The 14,598-nt window shown below is 38.2% G+C and overlaps 1 protein-coding gene across 8 annotated transcripts in view; it reads right to left on the minus strand.

Annotated features, from left to right (window-relative positions):
• The window catches only part of CPEB3 (cytoplasmic polyadenylation element binding protein 3), an 80,410-nt gene that overhangs the window by 65,206 nt on the left and 606 nt on the right, over positions 1-14,598 (minus strand). For 4 of the 8 annotated variants that reach the window (XM_032117078.1, XM_032117077.1, XM_032117083.1 and 1 more), the window contains exon 2: positions 6,204-7,111. In XM_032117078.1, the coding sequence (XP_031972969.1) occupies positions 6,204-7,111 (908 nt within the window). The other 4 variants (XM_032117081.1, XM_032117080.1, XM_032117076.1 and 1 more) reach the window with 4 other exon arrangements.

Consider the following 14,598-nt stretch of genomic DNA (forward strand, 5'->3'; position numbering starts at 1 on the left):
AAGAAAAAATGGGTATCAATTAAAGAAATTAAATATTTTGCTTCTTTTCTCTTCCCTGATGAAAATTTCTTAATTCTGAGTAATTGGTATGTAACGCAAACTAAAAGTTTTCACAGGAAACAATTTGTTTTGTTCACTTTTTCATGCCTAATTTGAGGTTCACACAAACAGCAAACTTAAGAGACTGCAGTGGATGTTCTGTTTTCAAAGACCTGTTTTCTAAGTATTTCAGAAAAAAACTACAAATGTTTCGTTTTCTCAGATAGCATTGAGAAGAAAATTAATTTCCCAAACTCTGCGCCTCTTGTTTACCTCCATAGAATGGAGTTCACATCACCCCTTCTAACACTGTTGTGACAAAGCAGATCAATATCTATCCTGATTGGCACAGTGCTTCTCTCCTGTAAGATCTTAGAAAAATTGACGATTTTATCTCTGGAATGAGCTTGAGAAACATACAGGAAAGGGACAGAGCCATTTGCCCACAACAAGGAGGAAAAGGAAGGCATCAATGAATTGTGATTTACAAATGCTACTCATAGCTTGTAGGAAAAGACAGCATCATATAACTGAAACTTATGAAAATGAAAATGTTGACCAAGTCTGAACAAACACAAGCAAAGTTTCTGTGATCTTTCACAATTTGCATTTTTAAAATTCTAAAATTTGCATGTAATAATAAAAAGATTACACAAATTAAGATCTAATTCTATATACAAAAAATTTACCTTCTTCTAACTACTGAGACAACTGCTTAGTATCAGTATGTGCAGCATTCTAACAATTGCTTAAAAGCAATGCTTTTGTGAAACATGGAAAAACTAAATTTAAAAAAATAATGAAACAAAACATGGCAATGGTACCCTAAATTTAGGTACAGAACGTATAAAATATCACAATAGACTAAAACCTGCAAAGTATAGAACAGAAGCAAAATTCAGGTGTGTACTGCTTAAGATCACTTTCAAACTTTGAACTAAACAGTGCTATATTTTAGCTTCCCCTTAGTATAGGTCTGCTAGGAATTACTCACGAGGGACCTTAATGAAAGGAGAGCTATTTTACCAACTGCTAACAAATGGAAATATTCATCATTCACTCAGTAAACTCTTTTTTTCCCCTTGAAAACCACTGGAACCTGAAAACACTGCTTTTGCAGGTCTCTCTTCCTCTTACATTCCATTCACAAAAGCAGCCTAGGCAAAATGATGAAAACTAGGAGAGATGATCCTAGAAGGGAAATAGCAAAATGAACTGCCATGCCCTTCACCTTCCCTTCTACCATTCCTCCCAAAGACAGATAAATCCTCTATCAAATCTTTAAGATGGAATTATTGATTCATCGTTTGATATTAATACCTTTAATGTTTTTAAGGAAGTCCTGTCTATGTACGGAGTTGATCAGAGTATCAGCTGCCTACTGAACTCAGACCTTCGCTCTGCCTTCACTAACTCTGACAGCTAAACGATGATTGGTTACTTAAAATCAAAACTCTAATCCATAAGCAATTAGTGTTCAATCATCATACTTTGAATATGAAACAGCCATGTGCTTTTTTTCCCGTACTGTTACTATGTTTTAGTTAATTTGAAAATGCAGACATTTAGAATTCAATCAAATTTAAAATCGAACAAAAAATTGTAAAATACCTCACAACTAATAAACTAGAACATCATGTGTTACTTGTATCTGTTACACTGGAAGACTACTGAGATACCACAATATGTGCTCCCACATTTTAGTATTCAGAATCCAGCTACAAATAGTGCTAGTTAATAGTACCAACAGAAGCATGTAAGAAAGGTGGAGGGGGGGGGAAAAAAGCAGACCTAGGTACTTTCCTTTTTATTTTTTTTTCTGTCCACAAAGTTGCAGGCTGTCAGGACATGTGCATCAGCACACACGAAAAATTAAGATTGGACTACATGCAAAGAAATAGTTTTTAAGGTAACAGTAACATTACTAAGTGGGGCTACCTATTAAACTGACAAGAAGCTAGAGCCCAGAATGCCAGATTTATACTAAAGAAATACAGTGTTTTAAAAATTAATCTTTAAATAGACTTACTGCATGCAACTATTTCTGACTTTAAAAAACCCCTCTAGATTTAAAAAAAGTTTTTAAAATTGGTCACCAGAGTGTATTAGCCAGTAAAACTCCTTTACTCATAAATACAAAACTTTGTTACACTAGTGAGTGTTCCAATACTTGAACTCTGTATTTATACATATATTCACACTTATATTTAAACACAAACTCACTGCATGTTAGAATTGGCATTTTGTTTAAATATGAAATATTGAAGTTTTATAAAATTTCTATATTTAGCTTATAATTTTATCTGGTCCAGACTAATTCCAATTGAAAACAATGAGGAAAAAAAGGCCACACCAAAACACTTCCCCCAAAAAAATTCTTTCTCAGTCTCCCTGCAAAAGATAGCATGTTAAAACTATCTTTATACACAATAAACACCACCTTATTTATTTCTGCTATAAAAATATTTATCAGTAAAGCTGCCAAGAACGATTTGATGCATGCCAGAATCTTCAGAGCACAAACTGCAATGCATTTTTTGTTTCCAAAGAACATTACTTGGGAAAACATCAAAACTCAGCACAGTTTCTGGAAAACTGTTACAGTGTTGCTATAATTAAAAATCCACAAGGTAGACATACTTAATTAGAATACTGGTCTGCAAACATTTAATTCCTTCTCCATCTTCCCTGCAAAGAGAATTTCTTATCCTTGCCTCCAAGGGTCTATTTCAGGCACGAACAATCCTCCTAACCCACAAGCTGTGTCCCACTATCTTCACATGGCCAAAAGCCAAAAGAAATACAGTATTTACCTGAGAGAAGTGAAGGGAAAGAGAATAGTGGGAGCAGCTCAGAAGCAAAAGATGACAACAGCTCTCTACAAGCCTCACGACTCTGCTGGAAAATGGAACTGAGACGCTGCCGTGAGAACGGTGTCCCAGGAACAATCAGTTAATGTCAGCCTCAAACGCCAGAGCTGAGGATCACCTAACATACTAGCACAACACGACTGCTTGCCACATGACAGTCAGAGACCCTCCACCTGAACCACTCAGAAGCCAAAGAATATTCAGAAGAACAAACTGGCCATGTTTTTCTATTTCCAATCTGGCCTAGTTCCACATCTTTTCCCATGATTTTGTCTTCAACTCTTACTTGCTACATTACATTCCATTCCAGACTGATCACTTCTCTTTTTCCTTTCAACTATCAGCTTTGTATCTCCATAGATTTTTTTACATTGCAATCAATTTTCCCCAGTAAGTATATGAGTGTGGTCTCCTTCAAAGCATTTTTGCTGCTTTTCAACACCAATCACAAGGCAAACACCAGCAGAATTCCTACCAAGTGGTATTTTAAACCTTCTGATGTGTTCTGCAGCACAGTTTCTTGGGACAGACGCCAATTGGTTTTGACATACAAGATGCACTAAAGTATTACTCAAATTAAGGGATGAAAATACCTAGCATATTGCTTTATATCCATGTTCTTAAGAGAAACATTTTCAAGCTGAACATTTTTTCCTAGAACAAGATAATATCAATAGCTGAGTATCACCTGTCTTCAAATATTATAACTCAGAATACAGATCTCGGTTATAGATCTTTTCTGATTAAAATTTGTGATCACTGCAAAGACCTGTAAAAATAGTTCTCCCTGATGTTATTTCAAACAGTGAACATGTTAATAGTTTTCTTTTTTCTTACAAAGCCTCATAATCTTAACATAAAAAAATTGGTTAACATGAAGAACTTGCTAATGTGCCTAAGTGTGTTGCTACAAAGTTTACTGGAAGGTATTTCTAAAGTAGCTCAAAACCACGCAGTTATGGAGGGTGGCAGATGCACATGGATAAACCTGCCAGAACTACTTGGTAGTGCTGACAAGCAGAACTTAACATATTGCCCAATTTCGGGGTGGGGGGAAAAAGAAAAAAGACAACCAGAACCTTGGCAGCAAATATTAAACTCTTAGACTAATTTGAATTTCATTTTTATCAGTGAAACGAAACAGTTGCCTTCTACCAATAGTATGGTTTCAAGATGTCTTTGGCATTTTGTTAAGTATAGCAGCAATCAACATTAACCTAGACTACAATTTTTAATAAGCAAAATTCAGCAGCTTGTACAAAAAAAAAAAAAAGCAGCCTAATAGAAAAAAACAAAAAAGTTTTCTGTGTCTCTGAAATCAGACTGCTATACCAGCTGGTGCTGAGAACAGCCTAAGCATTTGCTTTCAGTTGAACGTGAAGATACCAGGTTAAATTCACAGAAAAGAAAACAAGTTTCCAAATTCACATATTGGCTAATACTTAAGCTTTTTGAAAGCTTAATTTCAAAATCAAAAGAACTTTTCTTCAAGAGCAGTTAGCTACTTTTTTTCCTAGTGATGAGTAATTATCTGCCAGTTTAATTTGCAAGAATTTACAGTCACAATAATAAAGTTCTGTATTCACTAAAGATGTATCTCACTAAGCAAACCACAGAAATAAGACCATTTACTGTTGTTTTCACTACTAATTCAAATATACCAAAATTTGTAATGTCTTACATGTAGACCATTAAGAATACTTGTAAATTGAAACACATTTCCCACTCCCAAAAAATGACTGGGAGCTATTAGCTTTTGTGGTGCTGTGCTCTGTGCAACACAGTATCTACAGCAGGCATATTGTGTCTAAAGTGTAATCTTCCTCCAGCCTTCAGTGCTTCAGAGACATTAACCAGCAGCTCACCAGAAGCCACTCCACCTTCATTTAGGGCAACCAATAAAAAAATTGTAACTCTCCCTTTAAACAGAATGAAGCAGCAAAATGAAATTTCAGGGCTGACTATAATATGTCCTCTTTGAATGGGACTGGAAAGTGCATATATTTTACTTCAACAGTCTCCTAAAATTATGGGGGTGGGGGTGCATTTGATTTTTTTTTTTTTTACTGTGTTTCTAAAACTGTCAATCTAAATGTTACTCTTACCAAACTGATAAGTTAAAAATGTTTGAGAGATCATACTTCCTTGAGGAAACAGCTACCTAAAGAGCAAGCATATATGAATGATTTAACTGTATTTCAAAGGAGAAAATTTTGACTTGTCTGACACCAAAACAGCTAACCTAGAAAAAGTCTGAGATTCACTTCACCTAGTACAGATATAACTGCAAGTGCAAGCACTGCTTTTTTTCAACTTAAAATGGATTTCACACCATGACAGGTTTCATTCTGCATTAAAATTGCAAATCTTCCATTTGGCCCAGTTTCAGCTGCAATTGATCTGCTTTGTCGTCATAGATTAAAAAAAAAACAGTGAAGGGCACTGCAGCTTTAAATATTTCAGAGCTATGTAGCTAGTAAATAGACTCCATTGCAATATGGCTCTGAAGGTCGTGTCCTATTGTCTCTTTTCTCTGCAAATATTCTGAACAGCATAAAATGGTTCATTTTATACAATACCTCCCTGCCATTTCTAAATCATGTCAATTGTATTAGGCATTTCCTTACTGGAAAGGACAGATACGCCACTCTTTCCATACACACCCACGCTGCTTCGAGATGTATTCAAAACGTCCACTGTGAATTTAACAGCAGGGTGTACGTATTAGATGTACACAGCTTTTCATACGGATACCTTATGCAAACAGACTCCCCGTTAAATCCCACCACAACATAAGGACAATTAGTTATTGCAATGGTGATAAAATAATTAACTGAATTTCAGGTCAAGAAGCATCTTTGGTTAAAATTAACAGCCCAGTTAGAAAACTGAAGCCAGCAATTTCAACATCCCAGCTTTCTCACATATGGGAGAATACAAAAAAAATTCTAACACAGCACCAAGGGAACGTAGTCTGCCGAACCTGTTTTTCATGAAGGCTACTACCTTTCAGATGCTAAAAAAAGAGCAAAAAACAACAACAAAAAAGCCCCATATGCTACACTTAACAATAACTTACAAGAAAAATGGGATTTTAAACCTTAAGCTAGAATTGGAAATCTCTGTGTATGCACTCCCTAGGTTCAACCCCACTTGTTTTCATATAAGGTGACTATTTGATGCAAATATGAATTATGGAGATGCCACTCAGAACAGTAACATGAAACACAGCCCTACAAAAAATACAAATTTGTGATAGCTGTCACCACGCAGAAGGTGCATGTAGTCATTTACCTGAAAAGGCAACAGATTGTTGCCATTGTCCGTCCTGAACGCGTTGTCTTCCATCCAGGATTTGGGGGTTAAGGGTGCAGCCCGTGGGAACTTCGGAGGGGCAATGACATTGCTGGAGAAGGGTTTTTTAAGGGGTGAAATGGGGTTGAGGGGGGAGGGTACGCCGACTCCCACTCCCACGCCAACCCCCACTCCAACTGCCCTTCGAGGGTCCCTACCAGCCTGCAGCCCACCCCAAGGGTTGGAAGGTGTACTCCAAGCCGCGTTTTGATGGTTATTCCAGCTGGAGGAGGAAGAAGAGGAGGCAGAGGAGGAAGACGGTTTGCTGGTCATGATGGGCTGATGGCTGTAAGCAGCATTTCTCTGGGCGAAAGGTGCCTGATTAGGACTTACAGGTGACCTCCGCTGCTGCTGCTGCTGAGCTTGCTGCTGCTGCTGCTGATGTTGGTGGTGTTGAGTCTGAGCTAGGCCAATCTGAGGTGAGAAAGTGCCACCAAATACAGGGTTGACATGGTGTGGAAAATTCTGGAAAAGCATTGTCCCATTGACTGGAGTAATCCCTTGGAAAAAGCTATCATCCACCGTGTTTGTGGTCCCTGTAGACCAGGTGCTGCCAAACGAGGGAGACAAGGAGGTGCCGGCTGCAGGTTCTTGTTGAGGCTGGTGAAAGCTCAAGCCAGGCAAAATGGGAGACTCCATCTGCATCTTCTCCTTGCTATTTTGGGAAGGAGCCGATGTGCCGATACTAGTCACTGAACTGTTGTCTTCTGGTTTGGGTGTCTCCGACGAGATGGGTGTAGAGGGGGCTTCTGCTGAGTTTGGATCTTGCTGCTGCTGCTGCTGCCGCTGCTGCTGGGGCTGGGCTTTGCTTTTGTCCATCAGTAAATCATCCTGCATGGTTTGCGCAGCTGAAACAGTAGGGGAAAAAACCACAAAGACAGATTATTAACATTGTCATTCATACCACAAACCAGTCTGTTTTAATCACTTGCCAGCCAAAAATCTCGTCCTATTGCTAGTACTATGCTACAGCATATTGCAAGGCAAAGCCGTAATCTTCCCCCTCCCCCATTTAGGAATATGTAACCTTTGATCGTGCTAGATTGCCTTTAAAATATTTTTTAAGATGCTTCACCCTTTTTGATGCCTTGTTTCCCTTCAGTCTAAATGAGAGATGTGCTTATAGGGCAGAGATATACAGCAATTTCGCCACGTCTCTTTTCTCTTACACCGGAACTCAGAGCTCTCACCCTGCAATGAGAAACTGATTCTGGTTCCTGTTTTTCCAAGCACCCTCCTCCTCCACCTCCTCCCCCTGGTTATTTGCATACGTCAATAAATACTGCTGCGTCCTTCAGCAAGGTTAAAAAGACACCAGTCTTCGCTCTTCTCCACCCCCTTTTCTATTAGGGGACCTTTAAAGGAGCCGGGTACCGATTTTCCTTAATTAACAAGCAAGCTTCCAGCGATGGAGGTTTATCAGGGAGAAAGCGCACACGGACGCTCGCACCGACACGGGAGCGGCTCCTCGCTGCACAATCGTTTCCTGCCCGTCCCTGCGCCCAGCTCGCGCCGGCTCCGGGCAGCGGAGGCGATGGCACAGCCGGGAAGGGGGGCCGGGGGGCGGAGACACTTCGTGTACAAAGCCACCGATGGGTGTTAGATTTGCCTTCGGTGACCTTACGATCTCTCCGCGTAAAATGCTATTTTACATCAAAGCAGTCCTTTACTTGAAGGTACAGCTATCTACTCGCTCTATTTATATACATACCCGCTCTATTTATACACATGCATATGAAATCATCAGTAATTTGTTCATTAGAAAAACATAAGGTCAAAATCAGCAGACCGGGGAGGTATTACTAGACTATGATCTTTCTGATGCTTTCAAATGAAATATAAAACTAGAGGAAGTCGAAATACTTACAATATAGACATGCTGCATGTTAAAAAACATATTTATATGCACGAGACAAAGACTAGTGATGCAAATTATTTCCTAAATCAATACATAAGTTTAAACTTTAGAAAGGAAATGTATGTGGAATGGTTGAGGCTTATATCTGCTAGAAAAGGTGCTTCATATGAAACAGGGCAGATCATATGATTTTATTATTATTTTGAGACTCAATAGTAGTAATACAATACAAACATCAATGAACAGCAATTGTATGAAATCACAACAGGAACCTCCACATTTTGCAGGCTTTTAGTCAATTGAAGAGATCATTCTAAATCTCAAAAGTATTTTAAATGAGCCCCAAATCACTTACATTAATTAACTATGTCAAAGATGGCCATCGCTGAATACCTAACTGCATTTCTATTCAGTTAATCATATGACATTTACATGCCTAAGACTGCATTTTTTTAGGATTGTTTTTGTAATGTAACAATGTAAAGCCAATCAATTAACTGTTTAGGAAAGGTGGCAAAGTGTGAAACTGTCAACACTGTCCTTTCCGACATCAGAGGGTCCAGATGTATCTTACGTTTTTTGTTCTTTTAAATATCTTCTGAGACATGCACACACATTTTAGTTAAAATGTATGTCAGGAGAGGTTTCTGCTGTCAAGTAAGTTACTGCTTATGCTCCCCCTTATTTTCCAGTTCAACATGTAAAGCGAGCAGCAAGGCTTCCTGAGCAGACCATGCTGTGAGACAACATTAAGCTCCTAAGGACGGGGTAAACCATTGCATCTGTTCCAGGCAGCACTGCTGCTGCTGCTGGGAGTGCAGAAAATCTTGCAAGGCATTTGAAAGCAATACTGCAGTAAACCACAATATACCAAGCTCTGTCAGTGTAACTTTCCATTAGCTTCACTTCTATCCGCATCGCTATTACTCCTAAGGCTACATAAAACTACTGATGACTCCACATCAGAGGGAGAAAAGGATCATGTGTATCCCTCTCCCCTGGTTCTGAGCTATCAGTAAAAAAATACTTTTAGAGAGAAAAACATAGCAGCTGAAATGTTAAAATTCTGTCGTCAATAAAGTTATATTTAAATTAGTTAGTCACCCAGTTATCTATAGTGGCTAGCACAGCAGTTGCTTCAAATATGTACCTTGACTTAGGCTAGCTGGTTTTGAACTTTATCCTAAGGACTGTGATTCACATTCCCTTCCATATTGTTTCTTAAAGGCAAAAATCACTGCACAGCGCAGCCCTTCTGTCAAGGTCAAGACCTTCCTTTAATGAATGAAGCCAGTCCAAACGAAAAAATACTGGTTAATAAATGACTTTGAAAGACAGGCCAGCCAATGTCTAATGTTGGACTAGTATGCAGTACTCTTTGGTTATTTGCTGGTGTAAGTATTTTTACCAATTTACAATCCAGTACAGGAAATCTATAACCCCATAGCAATACCAGCTCCATTTGCATGCAGAAACCCACGCAGCCAACACAGAAATGTTCAAGGAACAGTTACCTTTGGATTTTCTGTATTTAAAGATCAACAAAAGGACAGTATATTTATTTTCTTCTTTCAGGTTTGGTATATGACAAATAGTCGACCAGTCTGGCAAGAGCACTTTGACAAGTGGAAGCTTTCAGCGCATGCTCTCCCAAGGAATCATGGGGTTTGAAGTCTTAGCTATAGATAGCATTTCACTGCCGCTTTCTGAAAGGAGAAGAGCTCGAAAGGGAAAAAAAAAGTGCACACTCCCTCTTCCCAGAGAAAACTGCTGCAATCTGAATCATCAGCTCTGAGAAAATATCTGTCAGACTGAGCTGAAAGTGACTAACTAAATACGAGCTTTCAAACAGTTTAATTTAGAAGCCCAGATCAAAGAGCCACCTATTCAGAACAACTGCTAGACAAAGAAATAGTTACAGTACTTCCAAACTTCCCTTACAAACTCTTAGCATAAGAAATTAATTATAAGCTCACACTAGCTATAAAATTTACAGTTAATACAAAGGAAATTGTGTCACTCTGCTTAGCTGAGGAATATAGTAACTAATCACGTGTCATAATATAATCTCTAAATATATTCTGAAACTCAAACACAAATAGGTCGGGTATGAAAATTTAAAAACAAATCAGAATCAGCACACAGGTGAAAAGTTGTACTATCTGAACAGTTTCCAATTTTCAAGTTACAACTTTTTCATTACTATGCTGTTACTACACTGAAAGTTCTACCAAAAAAATAAGCTGTTCAGAAAAAAATCAGAAAAAAAAGGTGTGAATGTTACTATTTAACATCCCATTTAACATCTATTCTGTACACCGTGGTGTCACACTTCACCTCCCTCCCTTTCACTACCCACCATCTATATCTCTCCAGCCTCCACATCAATATACAGCCTGACACAAGTTCCTCTCATAAGATATTAATATTGTGATCATTAATATAGGTCAGGTAAAGTTTTCAGAATTTCATTCACTGGCACTTGGTGTTCTGTTTTGCACTAGTCCATGAATTATTCTGCATATTTATTCTGGGTAATTCATAATACTAATTATTCAGACCAAATAGTAATGCTCATATGGAAATACATAGTTGAAATCAGAAGTGTGAAAATAACAGTGTTTTATAAAAGTGCAGGCTGATTTTCCAAGGATGAAATATGCATAGCTTTGTGCACGAAAGAGAGATGACTAAAGCTGAGAAAGATAAATTAGGGCAGCTGAAACAGAGTTGTTCTAACACTTACGTCTCTGCTTTCTGCACTCTGTTTATGTTGGACTGTATGGTCTGCCTGCCCTAAATCAACGCTGTAATTAAGAGTTTCTCAACACTTGCTCTAACCTGTTTGTGCTACTCTGAATCATTAAAGGCAGCAAAACTGCCTTCTTACAGCAATTGAAAACACTTAATTTTATGAACTATCCCATCTATCACAGGGCTGGCTCTAGGCATTCTATGCTCCTCCTTTATGTCCCTATTTACTTGTGGGTTATTGCTTTTCAGATGATTTGAGGATTCACATGCAAGGGACCACACTGTTTCTGTCAGTTCTTCCCAGGGGACAGTTTCACTTGGTAGATCAATCATTAGGATAAGGAAAAGCACTCCAGAACCAAAGAAAATCAAGATGTAAAGGCAGTTTTTGATCAACTAGCCACTAGCAGAAAACAATTATTTTTTGTTTCTAGCAACCAACTTTCTTGTAACTGGAAATTAAAAGATAGTAACGACAGCTGAATCAGAACACACGAACTTAATGCAATCTGATATATGAATTGCTTGACCTGGGCCAGTTCCAAAGAAACAAATGTAAGAAAGGCCCAAATAAGCCAAGTTAATTCCATTAACATTCTATTACGTGTATTTTTATTTTAAGAAATTCATTATGAAGCAATTTACGCCTCTTTAAGCCTCATATGACTAACAAACCATACTAGTCTTTTTGAAAGAAAATGACTATTCCAACTAGCTTGAAGGTTAAAATGAAGTGTTATGCTACTGAAAAAACCCCAAGTTTTATTGTAGAAACATATTTTTCAGCTTAATTAGTTTCATTTTAGCCTAATTGAGGGCTACTTATCTTTTAAAAAAATGGAACCAAGTAGATGAAAAATGCCTGATTTTATAATTTAATTTTACATATTACTATCATAACCGTTAGCATTTAGATTTGCCAAAATAGAGTACTCCTATATTGCTGGGTTAGTTAGCTTTGTTGAAAACAGTGAATAATTTCAACAGTTTTAATACTGTCAGGTCAGAGGAACTGTATTAAGGTACAGTTCCTTCATTATTTCTACAGCTCCTTTATTATTTGTCTTCTTTTCCTCTTTTTCAGGCCTCACTGAAATAGTCATATATGTATATTTAATCTACTTCATGTAATTCTTTCAGTAATTGCTTGTCAACTTCTTTATTAAGCTTAAATCTGTATAAATTTTTTATCAAACCATTTAGTATTTTAAAAGTTGATATTTTGCAGTAAATCTGATAGCCAATTTTAGGGCTCAGTTTTAAGCCCTAAATAGCTTATATTGCTTTTGGTGATTTTCATTAAGTTCTGTACTTGCCTTCAAATGTGCAGTTTTACTTAATTCAAAATGGCTGCTACCTCCAGTCAGTGTCCGGGAGCTGAGCTCTGGCAAACCTCCAGGAAGAGCAGCCACTTTCCCTCACTTTGCACTGGCCAAACCGAGCCTGCTCCCAGGAGAGTTCTCTCTCAGCTCACATGTAGCTACTTACTACCAGGTGCAGGTAAGAGATGACAGAGTGAGGCAGAGTGCAGTGAACATCAGAGAAACAGAAGGAAGAAACAAAGAAGGATCTATTAAGGGATGACATAGAAAGCAATAGTTCAAAAATGAAAAAAATGCAAGAGGCAATCTGAGATTTATAGTGGAAATTGCCAATGCAAAGAAGGAAGCATAAAGAACAAAAAGTGGAAAGAAAATGAAGAGAAAAGGGGGATGAGGGAGAGTGAAGGAAGAGACTGTAGGGGAGAATAAAACAAGCATTTGAATAGAGCAGCTGCATTTCCAGTCTTGTTAAGGAGAATAGAGAAGGATGGAATCACAACTCTTGCTCTGTCTGGGAATAAGGAAGTGGTTTTTTTCAAATTTAAAAGCAGTTGGTTATATATGTATTTTAGGATCACGCTTTGATTCTGGAAAGAGCAGATGAAGAACATATACACCAAGCTGTCCAGTAGTTTCCACAAATGGGTTTTTGCATTTCAGAATCTTTAAGCTATTCATGGGATGTTAAGGGGTCTGCCATTATATAATGCTTTGGGTTGTAAGGGACCTTTAAAGCTCCTCTAGTGCAACCTCCCTGCAATGAGTAGGGACATCTTCAGCCAGATCAGGTTGCTTAACCTGACCTTAAATGCTTTCAGGGATGGGAATCCACCTTCTCTCTGGACAACCTATGCCACCGTCAGGGTGCTTTACCACCCTCATCGTAAAAGATTTCTTCCTTACGTTCAATCTAAATCTACCCTCTTAGTTTAAAACCACTAAAGCTTGTCCAATTATGCTTTTATGTATCCTATTACGTTTTTATTTTTCATGATTGGAAAAAAAATTAGAATATTTTCTTCATGTAAATATTCTTCACAGCCATTATTAGTCACTATGACCTTTATCATAAATGGCAGGCAACTAGCATATCCTTTCAACTCAAAAGCAAAAATACAGAAATTGCACAAACCACATAGTCCTAGAAATAAAGCCAGCTTCCCTATTTCTATTTGTAACACTTGAGAATAAATATAAAAAACCTAAGCTAGGCTAGCCTAGCTGCTCAATGTTCTGGCCAATAGACAATGAGCTTAGTCCAGACCACAAATAGGAACCAGAAACCCTTGATATCTAATACTGTTCTTACATGCCATGGACAGCTGTAATTGGGACACTGTGTATTAGGATCTCTTCCAGGAGGTCATGCCCATGTGGTTTACTCAGGCTACTGTACAACCAACACTCCTCAACAGCGGCAGCAACACTGAATTTATGGTCCCAAGAATAAGTACAAAATAAGTTTTCTGAGACACGATGTCGGTACCTTCTTCCTACCTGTTTCTATACATTCCTCCTGTAAGAAACATTTGCATCTCTGTAAATACTTCAGCATGCCTCTTTATGATATTTGTAGCAATTAGAAAATAAACAACACCCTTCCAACTTTTATACATGCCCATACTATTATGCACATAATACTGCTTACAAGTCCAAGTCCAGGTGTTTTATACACACTTTGACACTTTTCTCTCCCCAAAGACTCTCAAAACCAGACCGTATAGTCCCTAGCTAAGGCAGCACAGTCAAAGAATCCAGTATATTCCCTAAACTTGACTTCCTATTCCACCCGATGTCTATTATCACATACATACAAATACTTGATCTCAACCAAGAACAGCTGTAGGTTGATGCAGCTGCACAGTTGCACTCTGGGCTTGGCCCTGTAAATTACAACCTTGAACAGCAACTGCAGTGTAATTTACACAAGGTACAGGGACTAGTTTCATATAGCAAAATTTATTACAAGAGCTGTTCTTTAAAAATATAATCTGAAAAGGAAAATTAGAAGTTGATATTTACTAACTAATTTTTCCAAGAATCTGTCGTGTCAGAACTGCCTCTGAAAAACAGGCTATTGACTTTGCTCGGGGAGCATGACGTGAGGGCGGGAGACAGACACCCATGGTGGAGATAACTGGAAAAGCAACTTCTTTCCAGGTGCTATCCACCTCTTTGCTCTATTAAGGCTCTTCAGCATCTAAATTTCCAGTTTTTCAGATTATGATGCTCTAAGTTGACTTCTGAACATACAACAAACTTTAAAAGCACCTTAGAAGGACTTTTTCCCATTTGGAAGCACACCAACAAACCCAAAAGAGAGTGTTGCCATTACCACCGGCCGTGCCATCCCTCACCCCACTTGCACACAGAAGCCAGCGGTCACCGGGCCTCCATCTAG

Source organism: Corvus moneduloides, chromosome 8, assembly GCF_009650955.1.
Source record: "Corvus moneduloides isolate bCorMon1 chromosome 8, bCorMon1.pri, whole genome shotgun sequence".
Lineage (NCBI taxonomy): Eukaryota > Metazoa > Chordata > Aves > Passeriformes > Corvidae > Corvus > Corvus moneduloides.